The sequence below is a fragment of the Eublepharis macularius genome, chromosome 15 (genome assembly GCF_028583425.1).
Source record: "Eublepharis macularius isolate TG4126 chromosome 15, MPM_Emac_v1.0, whole genome shotgun sequence".
Lineage (NCBI taxonomy): Eukaryota > Metazoa > Chordata > Lepidosauria > Squamata > Eublepharidae > Eublepharis > Eublepharis macularius.
The window spans coordinates 50,910,151-50,921,811 of NC_072804.1; the positions used below are offsets into that span (position 1 = coordinate 50,910,151).

At 46.3% G+C, this 11,661-nt stretch overlaps 1 protein-coding gene across 2 annotated transcripts; it reads right to left on the bottom strand.

Annotated features, from left to right (window-relative positions):
- Positions 1-578: 578 nt before the first annotated feature.
- On the bottom strand, positions 579-10,139 carry LOC129343522 (urokinase plasminogen activator surface receptor-like). 2 transcript variants are annotated; one of them, XM_054999777.1, is made up of 8 exons: positions 9,813-10,139; positions 9,410-9,514; positions 8,289-8,408; positions 6,847-6,981; positions 4,757-4,897; positions 4,299-4,442; positions 2,251-2,388; positions 579-1,084 (listed from the first exon to the last, which is right to left on the bottom strand). In XM_054999777.1, exons 2-8 carry the CDS (start codon positions 9,456-9,458, stop codon positions 873-875), a joined length of 939 nt encoding a protein of 312 aa, XP_054855752.1. In that variant the 5' UTR covers positions 9,459-9,514; positions 9,813-10,139; the 3' UTR covers positions 579-872. The 2 variants fall into 2 exon arrangements, with proteins under 2 accessions (XP_054855752.1, XP_054855751.1); XM_054999776.1 differs by having other exon boundaries at positions 9,410-9,557.
- Between the last annotated feature and the right edge of the window lie 1,522 nt (positions 10,140-11,661).

The window sequence follows — 11,661 nt, forward strand, 5'->3', positions numbered from 1 at the left end:
TGGAAGCCATTAATGCTGACATGAAGAATCACACAGCAGATTTGGAGGAAAATGGAGAAAACGCAACAAAACCGGAATGAGAATTCTGCGGGAGGTAGAGCTAGTTTAGTGCTAAATTTCTGGCTGTGTGAAAACCGTCAGTGCTTCCAGCACTGCAGGAGTCTGCAGAATTTCAACATAGCTCTTTGAGATTTCTGGTCAACAAATAGCTTTGTCAGAGGGCCCATTTTGAGTTGGTCATGCAAAGTGGTAAGCCAAAATCCCAGCTGCAAACTGTGTGGCTTGCCTTGTACTCCCATTTTAGACCTTTCACAGCCCTCTTTTCCCCTCTGAGCCATACAACAGGTGGGGCTAGTTTCGGCCCCCAAGACAGCTCATGGCTGATCTTTGTTCTAGTGCCAAAAATCAAGGAAAAGGTGAAATTTGGGACTGTTGGATTTTGTGGCACTTGAAGTATCTCCCATTTCAAGGTTTGCATTGCAGTCATTTCACATGTAACCGAAGTTAAACCTCCACACACACACACACACACACACACACACACACACACACACACACACACAATTTCATTGTGTAAATATAATGTATTTCAAGCAGGGCCGGCAACATTTTCTTAACAGAAAACAGCATAGTTCCCCCTACTGGAGAGAAAACGCCCTGCAGAAAAATTGGGGTTGGTTTGGTTTCGCACGGCATTTCAGCATCCTCGTGGGCATGTTTTTATGCTACTAGCCTGAGACCAGAGACAGCTTTTTAAATCATACAAACACCATTGCCAGTTCAGCAATTCAAACTGCAGATGCCAGAAATGCATACCCCCCAAAGGCGACCAGCCACAATCTTTTACAGAGAGCTGATCCAGACAAGATCAGCTATTTCCAGGCCATCCGTGCCAGCAATAAAGCCAGAGCCACCATCCCTGGAAGCCTCTCCGGTGCCGAAGGGCCAGCTGCTCGGTTGCAGAAGGAGGTTTTGCAGCATTCTGCGAAGGAATCCATCCAGATCAGTGGGTGATAAATCTCTAGGTAAGCCGTGCACATGGTCTGCGTGCCACAGCCCTTCTGGATGGTCACACTTCGGTTCTCTGGAAAAGATTAAAGATTAAACCAGATGTGTTTATGGGGCTGGAGCACCTCACACACAGCAGCCTAAAACCTGTAGTGCATTTTACACAGTAAAGAGTCCAGTAGCACCTTTAAGACTAACCAACTTTATTGTAGCATAAGCTTTTGAGAACCACAGCTCTCTTTGTCTGATGCCTCGTCAGATGCATCTGACAAAGAGAGCTGCGGTTTTCGAAAGCTGACGATGCATCTGACGAAGAGAGCTGCGGTTCTTGAAAGCTGATGATGCATCTGACGAAGAGAGCTGTGGTTCTCGAAAGCTTATGCTACAATACAGTTGGTTGATCTTAAAGGTGCTACTGGGCTCTTTACTATTTTGCTACTACAGACTAACAGGGCTAACTCCTCTGGATATTTTACACAGTGACACTAGAGGGCACTGTGAACCAACTAGTAAGCAATTCAATTCCAGAAAGGAGTTTATTTATTGGAACTGCTCCAAGATACTTCACTGTGGGAAGCCTGCAGCAGTCGAAGCTTCTATAACAAAAGAGGACAGAGCTGCTGTCTCTTTAATTAGGGCCGATCCAAAACTTCATGGAAATGTCATGACAACTTCGTTTCCAATACAAAACAAAAAGTGAGCTTCAAGGAGACAAAATTATCTCTGAAACATCACCCCCCACCCCCGCTCCGTTATTATTGTTCATCCATTACTCAGTTGTTCTCCTCTTCACTGCCCTTCCTGGATACTTACTTTGGTGTAACTTTTTTTAAAGGGATGTTCTTCCAGCTGGCTGTAGGATCCAGCCAGTTAAGGATCCCACAGCCATTGAAATGGAATCGTGATGTCCCATAGTTGATCAAATTTGTCCATGTGATAATATCCCTAATGCAGAGACTGACTGGAAACCGTAAAACCTGGAGAAGTGTCTCATACAGAGGCACAGCAGACAGCCTCCTATGCGGATGGCTACCTTGGGCCCACCAGGAACGTGTTGGTATTGAATTCATTTCACACGACATACGACAGGGCTCTAAAGATCACATTCCTGCAATACCAGCATACACTGTGCTTGTTTAATAATTGTGTGGAAAGTGAATTTCCACATGTGCTGCTTTGCTGATCATGGCAAACTCCCCCCTTCCATGCAACCCGGGTGCCTCGGAGTACCACCGTCCTTACCTTGGTTCCTGACATGCACACATCGATCCATGACTCCTGTACAGTTCAAGAGCTGCAGTTTATCCCGGGTGCACTCTCCGAGCCCTGTATCCTGGCAAGTATAACACTGCAATCCGTTGGGATCCCCAGCAGGGATGACTGTGGAGAGAAAAGATGGAGACACTGCAGAAGGTTCAAGGAGAGACTGTGATTCCTAATGGCAAGAGCTGGGGAGGGAGTAAGAGCTGCCAAGGGGTAGCCAAGACCGACAAGAATAGCACTTCTGGGTCTTTTCCTAAGCTGCGAGAAGCGAATAGTGGGGAAACCCAAGTTTTGTCTAGGTTTCAAATTGCAATGAATATCCTGCTGTTACTGTGTCTGGACCCCAAATCTGAACCCAAATCTCTTGCAGGTGCCACCCTGCCCATGGATGAAATCAACAGTAGGCCGCACATGGGCTTTCTCTGTGGTGGCCCCTACCCTAAGGAACAGTCTGCCTGAGGAGGTCAGGAGAGCCTCCAATCTCCTGGCTTTCCACAACACACAACTGGAACACACAATTTATTTAAGCGTACGGTGAGAGTAGCGATAAGAAGCTAATTCTCCTTAGGGAAGAGAACCATGAATCTTTATCAAGCCATTTGAGGGAACTTTGCAGGCAGCTTATCTAAATATTGGCTGTTTCCACACGTCTTACCTGCCTGCGGAACATAGCGCGAAAGACCCGGAAGACAGCATCTTCTCGTGCAAAATCACGCCTGGAAGACGCTGCTATCCGGGAGTTTTCTGCAAAACTCTGTCAGCAAAACGCTGTTATCCGAAATCACGCAAAACTCCCGGATAACAGCGTCTTCCTGGCGCGATTTCGCACGAGACGATGCTGTCTTCTGGGTCTTTCGTGCGATGTTCCGCAGGCAGGTAAGACGTGTGGAAATGGCCAATGTTGCAGTAAAGGCATACATAGTTCACATTCCTTTGGCCACATTCGGCAAGAACACTTTTTTCACACCCCAATCGGCAAAAACACTTTCACCTCTGCTCTCCTTAATGATGACATTCGGACAAATGGCTGCTGTCAGGTTATACTTTCTCACCATCTTGTGCTGCTACAGGTCTACAGTGGAACACATGCTGTTATTGTTGAGGGGATTTGTTTCAAATCTTTCTCGGATAACTCTCATGTGATCCTTTAGCACAAAGTTTTCAGGTATGGCGAGACTATTGTCTGTGCGATATAAATTCAACTGCAGATTGGATTTCACAACACAGGGCATTTCCACACAGCTTACCTTCCCTCGGAACGACCCGGAACATTGCACAAAAAACGCGGAAGATTGCGTTTTCTCGTGCGAGATTTGCGCGACGTCGCACAAATCTCACATGGGAAAATGCGATCTTCTGCGTTTTTTGCGCAATGTTCCGCGTCGTTCTGAGGGAAGGTAAGCCATGTGGAAACAGCCCTAGTCTCTGCTTTGGGCATAGGAAAGCTCTTGTATGCCTCCCATTCAGTTTCAATGGTCAGAGAAACTTCCCAGTGTATTGTGCCCTAATTTATCATTATTCATTGGGACGAGCTCCCAAGAACTATTACTCTGGACAGGTTCTGTAGGCACACAATTATTCTCAGCTAGAGCTGCCAATCTCCAGGTGGGACTGAGAGATCTCCCAGAATTACAATCAATCTCCAGCCTACAGAAATCAGTGTCCCTGGAGAAAATCAGGATTTGAATCCAGTGGCACCTTAAAGATCAACAAAATATTCAGGGTGCAAGCTTTCAAGAGTGTCTGAAGAAGGGAGCTTAGGCCTTGAAAATTTTGTTGGTCTCTAAGGTACCACTGGATTCAAATCCTGCTGTTCTACTGCAGACCAACATGGCTATCCACCTAAGTTATCCTGGAGAAAATGGCTACTTCAGAGGGTGGACTCTATGGCATTATACCCTGCTGAGGTACCTCCCCTTGCCAAATCCTGCTCTCCCCAGTTCCCACCTCCAAATCTCCAGGAACTTCCCAACCCAGAGTTGGCAACTCTTTTCTCAGCACTGAAACACCATTATTATTAGCATTACCTGAGTAAGTTCTGTTATTACAGTTGGAGCCTTTACAGACTTTTTGATCGACATAGGCAAAATTGTTCCCAATCTGGTACACCACCTGAACATCCTTAAAGGAATCATTTCCACACCCTTTGATGATGGGTTCTAGTCCTTCACCTGGAAAGAGAAATCCAGGTTATGTTTTGTAATTTCTCTTGGATTTGGGTGTCGGGAAGAGGTTGATCAGAAGGAAAATAAACCTACTAATCATCTATATAAGCCACAAGATTCCCAGTTTTGATATTGCTGATTCTTATATTGGCTACAAAAAAAGGGGCTACTGGGGCGGCTGCCTAGGCAGTGGTTGTGCGCCTTTGACCAGCACCTATTGGCAAGTCCCTGTGCCATCATTTGTGAAGACTGACATCTTCCCCACATCCCCGCAAATGAATCATCTTGCTGAATAAAATTAATATCTACTTCTGCAGTACCTGGCAGGAAGCGCTGGGATATTTGCACACATGTGTCCTGTGTCCCAATGCACGGCTCTGAGGGAGCATTCTGGCCACATTCGGTTGCATTCCCAATACAGCTCTGGCACTCCACACCGTTTTTGGACCCTTCACTACTAGCTACACAAAAAAGGGGGGGAGGGAGGGGAAGAGCAGAAAGAAGGAAATCTTCAGATTGAGCAACTGAGGCCTTAGAGCCAAGCTACAAGTGACGCCCTACACAGGTTGGACGCTTGTCAGCTTCCCTCAAGTTTTGATGGGAAATGTAGGCGTCCTGGTTTTACAGTTTGGCTCTCCATTACGGCTGCAAGACCAGGATGCCTACATTTCCCATCAAAACATGAGGGAAGCTGACCAGTGTCCAACTTGTGTCAGGCATCACTTGTAACTTGGCTCTAAATCACTAATTTCAAACCCTTGGCCAATCTTTTCACAGTTTGGGCCTATTTCTGTTTTCTTGGGAGGCTATAAGCTCCCGTCCTCATGCCCTTGAAAAAATTCACCTCTCAGGTAATATGAGGGAAGAACCTTTGGGGGGCTCTGTATATGGGCGTCCATGCGTGCGTATACCCTGACAACTCTATTTTGGCAATTTGACTGAATCCAGGACATTTTTGTGTCTGAGGTGAAAAATCTAAACAGCACTCTCCTCTCCCATTTCTCTACTCTTGGGCCAACCACCTCCCTTCATTCCAATAGTATTTGCTGATGCCAGGGGGAGATCACTGAGCTAAACACTCAGGGTTGGATCCAGTGGATCCCAGAAGTACTTTCCTCTGGCAAAAGGAGCCTTCCCTGACCCAAGATTATTGTTTTCCTACCACTGGAAGAGAACCTCCTTGTGAACTGGGCCTGTGGGTCAGATACGACTCACAGACCGTTGCGTGAGGCAGCCCTCTTAGCTTCCCGCAAAGTTTAAATTGCTGAGAAACCAAAGGGGCTCCAATCTACCTTTTTCACAGCACACCCTAGTTAAGGTTTTTCACTTGGAGGGATTATTGTTTTCATTACAGGGACCTTTTACCTTTCTCCCAATGATTTTGAACAGGGTGGCAAAATTGAGACCATTGTTTTCCATTATGGAGGGATGATGACATAGCTTGATGGGTGTTATCCACCCACCTCACAGCTGGGGAAATAACATGGCTCAGTGGTAAAGCAACAGCTTTGCAAGAAGAAAACCCTAAAAGTCCCTAAAAATCTCCTGATAAAGGATCTCAGGGAACGGATGTCAGGAAATGTCTTTCGCTACTTGAGACTGATTTCCAGTCAGAGAACTGAGAGCTGCTCCAGCCCGTTAACCTTGACTGTTTCCACACTACTCACCTTCATCCGGAACGCTGCAGAACGTTGTGAAAAAAACGCAGAAGATAGTGTCTTCTCGCTCGAGTTTTGCAAAACTCGCACGAGAAGACGCTATCTTCCACATTTTTTTCACGACGTTCCACAGCATTCCGGATGAAAGTGCGTAGTGTGGAAATGGCCCTAGTTTTCTCTAGCTTTTTCCATCTCTGCAATATCCCAAGTAGTCTAAAAGTTGCTACACCTAAGATTGGCAAAGCATATAATACCATTGTAATGTTTCATCCTTTCCTCAAATAATTTATTGTGTCTCTCCCTCCATTTCTGTACTGACTGGACAGTTGTGGCCAGGGCTTTTTTTCTGGGAAAAGAGGTGATGGAACTCAGGACTGCACAATGACGTCACTTTGGGTCAGCTGGAACAAGGGGGGAGTTTTTTAAAGTTTAAATTGCCCGCCGTGAAAATGATCACATGGCCGGTGGCCCCGCCCCCTAATCTCCAGACAGAGGGGAGTTTAGATTGCCCTCCGCACCGCAGACCATGTGACCATTTTCAAGAGGTTCCGGAACTCTGTTCCACCACGTTCCAGCTGAAAAAAAGCCCTGGTTTTGGCTGGAGGAAACTACCTAGCATGACGCCCCAAAATCTTTCCTAGCAAGTTCAGACTCCATCAGTGCATAAGCAGAGCTCAGATTCGTCTCGCCTCTGTGAGCGTCCCTTAGCACTTCTTCTTTATGCTCTCCCCCGCTGTTCTGCCCTTGCCTACCATGATAGGTCACAGGTAAGCAGAGATCTGTGGAACAACAATGCATCCTCCGGAACAAGAAACCTCTAAACCCTCCTGGATAGTGACGGCAATAGTTTGACCGACCGCAGCCCTGTTTTGCTGTGTCTGCATTCACTACAAAGAGAAAACAGAACAGTTAGGGGAACTGTGGAAAAGAGCAAGAGGCCAGTAGCACCTGTAAGACTAGCAAAATGTATGGTAAGGTATGAGCTTTCATGAATCATAGCTCACTTCTTCAGATACTGCTAGAATGTGAGTCCGTCTGTCCTATATCTTGAAGAGTGGTGTGATTTTAGATGCTGAATTACAATAGTAAATGACAATAGCCAGTGAATTACAATAGCAGGCATGATTGGATTGGGTGGGGTATGCAGAGGGGTGGTAGGGATGGAGAAATCAGCATTGGTAATGAGACAGGAAGCCTAGGTCTCGATTCAGTCCAGGTAGATGAATTGTCTAGAGCTTAGTTATCAGTTGTAATTCAGCAGTCTCTCTTTCTAATCTCCCTTTGAAATTTCTCTGCAGGATAACTGCAACTTTTAGGTCAGCAACTGAACGTCCTGGAAGGTTGATATGTTCCCTCACTAGTTTTTGAATGTTGTGGTTTCTGATGTCAGAATAATGTCCATTAATTCTTTGTCGAAGGGACTAGCCAGTTAGAGAAAATGTTTGCAAACAGATAAAAGGAAACAGCTAGCCTCCCCTCTAGATATGCAACACGGCATTATCTCAAAGGCGTTTGTTTCGTTTTGCATAGCCTGCTAGCTAAAACTGTTTGCTTTAGCCTTTGATGGCTGGAGGCTACTAGCCACTGTTCTCATTCCAGCTGCTTCAGTGTGGGTCAGGAAGTAACAGCTTGGCCAGCGGAAGACAATCAACAAAGGAGAAAGAATTCTTAAACTCTGTCTATGTGTCTGGCAAAGGGATTCCAAAATCATGTCTTGGAGGAAATCCCGCTGAGTGTGTTTGTCACTACATTTCACTACAGCTATGGAGTGTAATAAAATTCTGCCACAAACACACATTCCAGGACACACACTGTAAAAATGACACTGGCAACTTAATGTGTTTCCTTTATAAAGGTCAGCAATTTACTGACAGACTTTCAGGCGCAAGAACCCAGCTATTTGCCATAATCCTGTAAGTGACTTAGATTTTACACAACCTAAAAATGTGGGGGGGGGGGGCTGACCTTGGTTCTAAAATGCTGTTCACACCAGTCACAATAATAGCAAGCTGGCCAAGAAAAAAAAGTGAACAGGGAGGAACACACAAGAGTCAGTTCACTTGCCATTCAAGAGTAATTCGTCACTTGTAGCTTGGCTCAGAAGAATGTCGGAAAGGGGAAAGGGACAAGAAACCACGCTGCCACACCCCACATTCCCACAGCCTGTCCACCCCACTAAAATGGCATTACTTACAACCAGTGAATCTCTTGATCTCAAAAAAGCAAGAGTCTTGGCCGGGCTTGCAAACCTCCACTTCTGTTTCAGAGCAGTTCCCTTGCCTGTTCAGGCACTTGTGACATTTCAGGCTGTTGGCTGGAGGAAAAGACCCTGACAGTTATCTTTTCTGTTCAGAGCAATCTTACATTGCATTGCAGCAAGCAGTTGTATGATAGGTGGTGGGTAGCCCTGTTGGTCTGCAGTAGAAAAGCAGGATTTGAGACCAGTGGCACCTTAGAGACCTGAAGGAGGAGCTTTGACTCTCGAAAGCTTACACTCTGAAAATCTTGTTGGTCTCTAAGGTACCACTGGACTCAAACCCAATTGTGTGTCGGCAGCATAGCCTTTGCCTGTGATTGGCTGAGTTGCCATTGGCTGAAGGGCTCAGATGTCAGAGCAGGACAGGTCAGGAAGAAGAACCTAGGAAAAGAAGGGGCAAAGAAGTATATACTTAGGGAGAATAAGCCAGGATGCACAGGAATAATCACACATAGTCTGAAAGATGCATGGCAGATGCCAGGATATCCCAGATGGTTTGTTCTTTGTAGCAAAAAACCCCACCCTCCTCCAAACTCTTAAGCAGAGTTGCAGCCTCTTGAGCCCATGGATTTAGAAGGGTATAACTCTGCTTAGGATAGCATGATAATTCAACTAACACCCCCCCCCCCCTTTCTCTGGGTCCATCCTACCACGTCCCATCTCCAAAGGGTATGGGACGGTAAGCCCTATGCTAGGATATCATAAAGGTATGTTGGACTTTGGGGGTCTTAGATTTGGTCTTCCCATTTAGTTGTGTTTGGAGTATCATAAAAATCCGGGGGACAACTGAGTTGCAATTCACTTCTTAAATCAGATTGACCGTAAATAAATTTAACCGGGATCTAGTACGTTTTATGCTACAAACAAACGGGGCAAGGTCAAAACTTTTGCAGACTAAACGTTGGCAGGACTGTTAACTTGACTGAGTAAATAACTTGCCATAAACATCAGCCATACAAGCCTCATTGAAATGGGAAGGGCTTCAGAGATGTTCTGAAGGGGTCACACCCGACATTTACACACACACACGGAAAATCACAAATAGATCCAGAACTTACCCAAGACGAGCCAAAACGTCAGGACTACAAGAGATACCCCAGTCTTCATGTTAACTTTGATATGGACCTGGGAGCAGCTCAGACTTCACTTGATTCAAGGACCTCCTAGAGAGTTGACCCCAGAAACGGTATATGCCAGTTTTGATCCCTTCAGGACAGGAAACGTGCCAAGGCTGTAAAACTTGGGTCAATTCCCTTATTTTTTAATGTTTTAGATACCCGACTTGCCTGCTTATTTTTTCCTCCTAATAAAACCCAGAATTTGCCAAGTTCCCGTTCCCTACTGAGCCGACCGTTGCAAATAATTAACATTCAGCCGGCACCTGTCCACTTAAAGGATTTAAATTAATCAAAGATGGATAAAAAGTGCTGAACCGAGAATCAGACCCCTGCCACGACTTACCTGTTGGGACTGATCCTGCAGAAAGAGAAATGACTCTTCTTGGCAAAGTTCCTAGGAAAAATGCCAGCGCCAAGTTCTCAATTTCACCCCCAGACCAAAGAGAAGGCAAATGTTTTGCAGCAAGCCCACTTGACTAATTCTTGCTTTCTTTTTCCTCAGAGGACCTTTGGTGGTATAACGGCTCTTCCATTCATTGCCTCAACTTCTGCATTTCTTCACGTATTTGTAGGGCTCGGGATTTGGCCCTTCCTCCTGGCTTTCCTTTTCACCTACTTGGTATACCAGCTCAATAGCACTCCCTCCCCTCCCCACACCCCTTGAATGACAGTATTTATGGGTTCCAACCAGGACTGCCTCTGTTTTAAGGCGTTGGGGCACATTCATGCCACTGGTTGCAACTTCAGTCAGCGAGGTCAGGCGGTGAGTTTGAGGAAATCTTCTCAAACAGTTTCCTTTTAATAACTGTGTGCCGTCATTAACTAGCCAAGAATACACCAGGTATAAACCATACGGGGGGGGGGGGGGTGCCACAGTCACATAATTGGTGCCAAGCGCCATTTCTGGAAATCCTGTCCCAACTTGCTTACGGCTAGACTTTCTCCAAGACCTGATGGCAAATTCCATGAATCTTAGCTTCTCTCTTCCCCGTTCCGTCAGATGTGACATCAGGAGGAGACCCTCCCAATGCTGCTGCAAGGTATGAACCCAGTGCGTCGCATCAAGACCCCATCTTGGCCAGGAAGCATTCCTGGAGCTCCCTGGGCAGCCAGAGGTAGAGAGAGACACACACACACATCCCGTATCAAACCAGTGAATTATGATCAGGACTATGCGCTATCAAGCACAACTCCCAGTGAGAGAGCCAAGTTCCCAAGGGAAAGCTGTCACACCCCAGTCATGAACTAATGAACTGACTCCCTGGGAGCTCTCACACCCATGCTAAAATGCAGGCCTGGTGTTTGTCAGACAAGAGGGAAGAGGCACCAGCTCAGTGGTGGAGCATCTTCTTGGCACGCAGAAGGCCCCAGGTTCGATCCCCAGCGTCTCCAGTTAAAAGGACCGGGCAGCAGGTGATATTAAAATCCTCTGCCTGAAACTCTGGAGAGCCGCTGCCAGTCTGATTGGACAATCCTCACCTTGATGGAGCGATGGTTTGATTCACTTTTGTGTGTGTTTGTGTGTTTGCAAGAACTCAGCCCTCCACTCCACTCCTCGGGGATGTCCTTCACCAGGTCAACACAGCCGGTAACCTAATGAAGTCTTTAATCAGCAGGAGAACATCATCCCCCCTTGAAGTAACTCAAGTATCCTAAATTTCAGAGTGTCACTGCACGAGACATCTGACATGTGACAAACACGTGTCGGGAAATGCAATGGTAGCCGGGAAGGGTAGTTTAAAAAGGCAGAGCTAGCGGCAGGGCAAAGGCTTTGCTACACGCTGGAGCTGTGTGAAGGGGCTGTGAAATGCCAGAAGGGAAACTTCAGGCCATTATAACCACTTCAGGTCCAAGCCTGGCTCTGGTAGGCAGCTCCAGGCCATTTCCATTCCTCGCTGCCCTCTGGTTGCCATCCCACACAGTTTTAGACTGGAGAGATGCAACTGACAGAGCCTTCAGGGAGGGAAGATGAAATTAACAAACCTTCTGAGGAGTGATCTCCACCAGCACTGTCTTTTTAAACTACCCTTCCCAGCTAACATTTCTTCTCCCTACACTTGACGAACACATGCCAAGATGTCTCCTGTAGAGAGAGTCTCAGTTTCCAGCAAAAAAAAGGCGCCAATTTAGTGTATAAAAGAGATGCTCTTGGTCCCTTTATTTTGAGTTCGTTTTGTCGTGGAAACTTCTTC